This window comes from Montipora foliosa, chromosome 11 (assembly GCF_036669935.1).
Source record: "Montipora foliosa isolate CH-2021 chromosome 11, ASM3666993v2, whole genome shotgun sequence".
Lineage (NCBI taxonomy): Eukaryota > Metazoa > Cnidaria > Anthozoa > Scleractinia > Acroporidae > Montipora > Montipora foliosa.
In genome coordinates this window covers 23,810,010-23,817,509 of record NC_090879.1, presented here as the reverse complement: position 1 = coordinate 23,817,509, position 7,500 = coordinate 23,810,010, and the positions used below count along the sequence as shown (strand labels likewise).

General features: G+C 40.4%; 2 protein-coding genes across 2 annotated transcripts in view; one reads left to right on the top strand and one right to left on the bottom strand.

The window, feature by feature from the left end:
- The window catches only part of LOC137977828 (nuclear receptor-binding protein-like), a 24,744-nt gene extending 18,095 nt beyond the window's left edge, over nt 1–6,649 (top strand). The window contains exons 15-20 of the mRNA XM_068825169.1: nt 783–855; nt 1,458–1,526; nt 2,121–2,184; nt 2,492–2,547; nt 3,772–3,838; nt 5,075–6,649. Of these exons, the coding sequence (XP_068681270.1) occupies nt 783–855; nt 1,458–1,526; nt 2,121–2,184; nt 2,492–2,547; nt 3,772–3,838; nt 5,075–5,076 (331 nt within the window). The 3' untranslated portion in view covers nt 5,077–6,649. The remainder of the gene's footprint in view (nt 1–782; nt 856–1,457; nt 1,527–2,120; nt 2,185–2,491; nt 2,548–3,771; nt 3,839–5,074) is intronic.
- Nucleotides 6,650–6,789: 140 nt separating this feature from the next.
- LOC137977831 (uncharacterized) overlaps nt 6,790–7,500 on the bottom strand; it is a 3,799-nt gene continuing 3,088 nt past the window's right edge. The window contains exon 2 of the mRNA XM_068825172.1: nt 6,790–7,500. This exon is cut by the window's right edge and continues 819 nt beyond it. The gene's annotated coding sequence lies outside the window, so the exon portion shown is untranslated.

The window sequence follows — 7,500 nt, the reverse complement described above, 5'->3', positions numbered from 1 at the left end:
TTAACGTCATGATCGCTCGCTCCTATTCTCTCTGAATGACTTTGCTTTCGAACGATAGAAATCATTTTAACACTCAAATCGACCAGCACCGAAAAAACAGACGGATATATTATGGACGCAAACATTACAAAAGTAATTGAAAGCGGCCTTCACAAGACAAACTTACGTCTGCAAACTCGTGTTGGCAAACTCAAGTTGGTGTGTGTGGAAGACACAACATTGAACAACAGTTGTCAAACATGTTGGCAAACTATTGGCCAGAATAGAGACAATTTCCATTTGTCGCCGACAGTTTGCCAACATGTTTGCCGACTGTTTTTCTGCCGTTTACAAACACCAACTTGAGGTTTGCCAAACTTGAGTTTGCAGTTTGCCGTGTGAAGGCTAGGCGAAGTTGACCATCCCGCGGTTTTGCTGTATCCTCCGTAAGGAAACAGACAAAAGAAACAAAGTATGAAACCAACAAGCTTTTAAGTAAATGAATTACTTGAGTCGTACAATACAATATTTGGGTTCTGAAAGTGCAGGATAATGAAGATCAGCTTTTTTCTAACTTGTAAGAATCAGAAGGCTTCTGAAGAAATATATTAAATCTGTATAGAAAGAGTAGAAGATAACATGTAACAACTTCAAATATACAGGTGCAGCTAATTTAAGTATTTATCAGACAGATGACGTTTAGTATTTTTGTATAAAGCTTTTGTATTGCAGTCTGGTAGCCTGACTATAAAGACGTGAAGCATAGCCTTCTTTCTTATTGGTGTACTGATTTTGTTTGACAGGCCCACATCCCCTGAAGGAGTGGAGTCGGAACTTAGTGAGAATGTTGATCGGTATGATGAAGAAAACAGGCGGGTAAGCAGATTGTATTAGTACAATTTTAGGAGCGTAGTTGTTACGAAAATGTAGTAACCCAAGAAAGTTTGCATGGTTTTGGTTTGTACCACCGTCCGTCCGTATACGTTCAACTTTTCATGCTGCTGAAACTCGCGCTTTTTTTTTGGCGGGAAGTTGCATGGGCCTGGATCTTGCAACCGGCGTCTTTTGGCGGGAAGTTGAATGGCCAGCGTACTGCATTTGACACTACTGCGTTTTATTAAAACAAGCAAAAATTTTGAAGACAAACAAGCAAACTGAACAACATAAGTGTTTTTTTTAACGTGCCGTAAAACGAGGAAAGAAGAGAAAGAGAAAGAGAGACGAGGAGGGAAGAAAGAGCAATCACGAGCTCGAGAAGACAGGCTGAATCTGAATGGTGATGACAAACGGCGAAAAGAGCATGGCCAAATATACTAATTTATAGTAATGTTCGAGTGGCAAGTACATGCAGTATCTCATGAGTGAGCTTAATTTGCGCTCAATTTAGATGGGTGTTTTTTTATTTGTTTGAAAGAGTTTACAACGTTTACCTTTGACTTCAGTCTTTGTTTTTCATGTGTTCATTGTTTTTTGTTAAGGCGACTATTAACAAGTGTCAAATCAAACTGAAACCACAGGATACTGGCGATGGGAAACAACAAGATCAGGTAGTAATATATAGAAAATAAATAACTAGATAAGTAAAATATTTCGAGGAAAGGTGTATTTGAAGCATCGTATTCCCTGGATAGCGACTAATCCATAGGACAAAGGGCTCCCCGCAATACGATACTGGAAAAAGCTTCCTGAAACGGTGGTCTGGGCGTCTGCTGTAAGATTCAGTTGTGGATGACTACGCCACTGACATTGTTACGTTTCATTTAGCCTGTTACGTTTCATTTAGTGCATGGCAATGCATTTTAAAAACACTGCACTAAACTTACATAAATCGTCACCAGATCCGTCTGAGGTGGGCGTCTACCGTGAAGAGAAGGAGGTTTAAGTTAAACTCGCCACTAACCAGTTCGCCACCATAACGTTGTGCATACTTTCATGCAGTCCAACACTTCATCCATACTGTCCCCCTCTCAAAGAACTGACCAAGAATCTTTGGTGGCGAGTTGCCTTCTGGCGAAAATTCCTTTGGCGATATGACTAGTATCCTGTTGTAGGTATCTGACGTTTGAATAACTGGGCCCTGATTTAAACCCCTGCGTGAATATAGATTCACTGTTCTTTTTTTCTGTGTGTGTGTTTCATAGCTGGAATTACTTCTCAAGTTGGATGATAAGATGAACAGACATTTGGTGTGTGACTTGAGACCAGGTAAAACCACAGTTATATAAGTGATACAGTACATGTTTGTTCACTTTAGTGCTGCTTCTAACGAGCCATGCGAATTTGGTAGCACAGGGTTTTTGTTTGAACGAAGTGAATAGGCGTTTTGATTTAACAAAAGAATGAAATAGTGCTCTACTGTCGTTTGACGTTCTTCGAGTTACAATCATGCATCGTTAAAACATTTTTATACGGAGCACTCCCATAAGAGCTTTTGAAGCGAAGAAGAGTATCAAGAGTGTCATCCTGTGTTTCAACCGGTGTGGATCAATGAGTGTTTCTTGATGTTTTGCAGGCGACAAGGGAAGCGATATGGCTGATGATTTAATAAGATGTGGACTTATAAACAGGGTAAGTAAATAACAAACCCCTTGTATACAAACAGTGATACTAAAAGATTGAAGCTCGAGGGGCCGTGAATGGAAAATGTCCATTCAAATGAACGCAGCAGCGTCAAAAAGAAACTACAGTCCGACAAAAAGACCTTAAACCACATTAAATAATGTTGACAAAGAAATTTGTTTGATTTTTTTTCAAAGAAAGTGTATTCGAAATAATTAAATGTCAGAAACGCTTGTTTTTGCTATCCCGGTCAGCACCATCTTAGATAACTGCGACGTAGGTTGTGGCTAAAATGACACTTGATGAAAAATAAATAACAAACAATTTTAAAGGGGCCAAACAAAGAGACGAAAACCGGTCGTTCCATGCGCTCTGAGTACATCGTTTGTTGTGTTAAGTACTAATCTGCACTATTTAAGCCCAAGCACACGTTTTCAAATAGTTAGTTCTTAATGACCGTTGGGGGTGACATTTTATGTAAACGCAGCATTTTCGCCTCGTCAGTCTAACGCTGTGTATTCGTAATAAAGTGTCCCACCTGACTGTGGCGGATCATACAGTCACAGCCAGCTGTCCAATGTTATGGGAAAGATATTGTTGACGTCACCTATTGTCATCAATGTGCCAACCAGAGCCTCATTGGCTGTCGAAACAAAAGATCTTTTGTTCCTGTGGTTGGCAAATTTAAATAACTAAAGCGATGTTTGGTAAACAGATATCTTCCCTATAGTACAATAGCTGTTTGTGTCAGAACAACAGAGCAACTGTAACACGTGACCGTTACATATCCAAGATGGCGGCCTCCGCCGGAAAATTGAAAGTCAAAATAAGCGATTCTGAAATAACACAAGCACCTTTTGAGATTGAGCCCTGAGATAAGCGAAAGGTTTTTAATGCTTTAATGCTTCTTATTCTGAACTTCAAATATGTTGCGATCACTCCTTCAATTTGTATTAGTTACAGAACGATCGTGCACTTGTCCAGCGCCTGGATGGTTTTATATCTCAGTGATAGTATTGTGTGCGGCGCAGATCGCACGGTCGAGGGTTTGAGTCCCAGTTCACGGCTGGAATTTTTTTCAGGCTTCCTTTGCAACCGATAAAGTTTCTCTTTCAACTTTTGGCGATGATCATTCCCTCCGGCGAAGAGTCGTCGCAATTCGCAGTACAAAATACGTGAATTTCAGATATGTCATAATCTTGATTACTGTTGTAATGTTTGCCTTTTCGACAGGCTGATCGTGACGTGATTGCGTCTGTAATGCAGGAACAGTTAAATATCTACTTGGCCATGAAGGCTTGTGAGTATTGTTTTATATTTGTCCTCAAAAAAGACTTAATCAGTTTTATTTTCGTTGCATTTTAAAAACGTAACTCTAGTCGTGGAAAAACTGTCCAAAATTTCGGCAAATATGCCTTCAGAGGTCAAAATTTTCCAGCCAAGCAAAGCGCACAGTGGGGTTTGGTTTTATAGTCATCAGCGACTCTGTCGCAATCATTCTCATCTTCGGCATCTGTCGTCATCGTCGTCGTCGCAAATCGTCCCCGTCAACCTGTCGCGTTCAGTGCAGTCGTAGCTGTCGTCTCCATTTTAAAACAGTGGATTTTAAATGCGCTTCTCAGCGAACTTTTGCTTGACTCAGTGCGAGAGATATAACGATTCTTGTTCCCGTTCGATTCAATTCGATGCCGTAGTCCTTGCTTTCGAATGTTTCGATTTGAATATCGAAACTTATCGAAACACTTTTAACTTCTTGTAAAAAGAGAAGATTGTGGAATTCAGCATTCTCAGACTCCTTAAACGGGGCAAAAAAAAAATTCCTTGACAGGAGCGTTATGTAAAGAATATGCATTTTATCTCTAATTTCTTCGGACTGTCACTTTCCTGAGCAAATTAAGGCTAGAAGATGGAGGACACTCCAATCTCCTTCCCAGAGTCATCGTTCCCTCGACCAGCGGTCGGGAATGAGATATCCTGGTCAAATCCAAAAAGGTCATTGATTAGCTGTTGAAAAACTGTTTCATTTCATTTGGAATGAAAGTAGTCAAATACGTAGGGCAACATTTGGTAAATTAGCGACTTCCCGAAACCAGTCAGAAGGATACAGATTGTATCCTTCGAATTGTACACTAAATTCTTTAAAGCCTGGTACTGAGCTTCCTTTAGGGGAAGTTGAGATTTCCCTAACCTTTCGAGAGGGCAGTCAATTGAGTTGTAAAAGTGCTCTATTTTAGAAGAAAAAGCCATATTTCTAAACGTTTGAATTTTTGGGCATGGGCAGAAGACCCTTTCACGCACGCGGAGAGTTTTCTGGTTCTATTGTCCTTCTCTCCTTGTCTTCCACTGGACAAGGGTAATGGAGGCTCTGGGGACGAGATTGCGGACACTCAGACTATTGTCTCTCTTCCTGTTCCCTCTTTTCTTCCAGTTCTAGGCTTCTATGGTTAAAGCTGTTCTTTACTTTCTCTCTTCCTCTCGTTATTAATTGATATGAACAAAGCAGCCAACTTTCTTTGGTGATTTCCTTTATTCACAGAGTCTTGACAGCGTTGTCGCACTGGCCTGGTCAGGATCCCAGCGTCCTTTGTTTGACATGGTAGTGAACATGCCCAAACTGAATTAGGGCAATATGACGCGTTGCATTTCAGTTTTTGCTGTTATTTCCCTTTGGAGCTTAGGAGAAGATATTTATTGTAATATATGGTATAGTAAGGTTTTTATAAAAGAGTTAAACGAAGTTATGTAAGAAGTTGGATATTTGGGAGATGTCTTGCCTTCAAAAAGAACTTAAGGAAATTAGGAAAGAATTTGAACGTTTTACAGACGTCTCCGTAAAAGGCAGCGGTGAACGTGATGCAATTTACGTTGCCTTATAATTAGTGCGGTATCTGCGCTGGATCTATGTCCCAGTGACTTAATAGTTCTTCGGGTTTCTCAGTGACTGTTGATGAAAGTGACACCCGTACTGAAATGAAAAGGTTGGAAAGTGGTTATGGTGACAAAAGAAAAGGAAAGGGCCCCTTCTTGGATGAAATTAGGAATCAATTATTCTTCAGTGGCCATTTACCGAAGGATCCTGTTGATGCGTTTAACCCTGAGCCAATTTTGGCATCCCCACAGCCCTTTTTTTCTTGCGAAAAGACACTTAAAGTATGATGAGCAAGGGACAGCAAGCTCGTTTAGACGGTATAAAGAGTGTCATGTATTGAAAGCTCGCGTTCCCTAAGCTACGAGGTTCTGTATTAGATAACTGAAGCAAAAGAAATTCTTGTAATGTAATCCCGTGAGAATCCTTGGAGACTTCAAGAAGGCGAAAGCAATGCTTTCGCAGTTGATGTCAAATTGGCCGTGACCGCGCACAATCATTTGTGGTCGGCGTTACGAACGAATTTTTTCAATATTTTCTCAAAAAATTTAGAACCTACAGCGTGTTTTGTGCATGGTCAAGGCTGGAACATCAACCAAAAACATTTAAAGAAAACTTCCCGAGCTTTATAAACTTCTCCGTATTAACTATGAGTTTATTCTATAGTTTGTATAGTTTATTCTATATACTCCGTTTATTCTACATGCAACCGGGGGTAGAATGAACAGTGTTACTAGATTCCTTTCATTCCAGAAATTAATGTCTTAAAAGAATTCTGTGTCAGTATTCCTATTTAGGAGTAGTACGAAAAACGTTTTTCGTCGGTTGTTTTTGTGGCCATTTGCCACGTTATCGAAACTCCTCATTTATTGGGTAAGGTCGTACCTCTTGTTGAACACTATATTTCATTGGCTGTATAGTGTCGTATTTCCCATTGTTTTTTTATGATAAATCCATTGTTATCTTTGTTCGTTCTATTGTTCTTTTGGCCAATCCTGAAGCCCGTTCAATGAGGTACGACACGATCTTATTTATTCTGGGTCAGATGATTAGCCATAAATTGTGCTGTAATGTAACATATTTTGGCAAGAATAGTTGATTGCAACTAAGGTGCTCTTCGTTTTCGGGAAAAATACCTAAGTGCTTCCCTTATGAAGGGAGACGTTATCTTTACTGGTACAACAGTTACGATTTAGAATTAATTGTAAAACGGCTTTCAATTGAATGCCATATACAAAATATCAATGTGCGTATTTCTTTGTCCAGTCGCAACACACGCAGGCAGTCGATTGTAGCAATCACAAGGCTAGCCAATACACGCAGCCCGTTCCAAGCGCGGGAGCCCGTAACCGACTCCCGACCAGGGGCCCGTTTCTCGAAAGTCCCGAAAATTTTTCGGGCCCGGAAAGCGATTTGTGAATCTGCCAACCGCTTGTTCAGGAAATCCGATCTTTTAAGATATTTTCAAGGTAACAAAAAGCAAACCAAATGTGAAGTTTGACGACTTAAATCCCCTCCGTTCTTGAGATACAGAGGGAATTGTAACGCCCGAAAATGGCCCGTAAAGTTTCGGGACTTTCGAGAAACGGGTTCCAGGTCTCGATTGGATTTGGCAGGGGCTTTTGCCCGAGCTTTTGATCCAATCAGAAAGCGATCCCAACATGAAGAATGTTTTGGTGTCCCTAATTTTTACTTTGGTGATTATAACCATGTAAAAGTTGAGCAAATTGCTCCGTTGCTTTAGTTTCCCGCACTGCGCATTGTAATTGGCAGACATAATCTGGCGCCTCTTTGGGGCAATCGCTGAAACTGTTTCAGTGATTGTTCCGGGAACAAACTGCATTGTGGGAGTTTCTGCCCACTCTCGTATAAAGGCTTCTTCACGGTGCAAAATAGACCATTTCCGAATTCATATTATCTTTCTGTCTAAATGAATCTAAACTCGTCGTTTTTCTAATGAAATCACCTTTCATCCGTATGAAAAGTAGAAGTAATTCACCCTCACAAAAATTCGCATTTGGACTCTAGGATAAAGTAAAATCGGAAATGGCATATTGGCGTGCCACCCAAGGGAAAGTCTGGTTTATGTTGGTTTC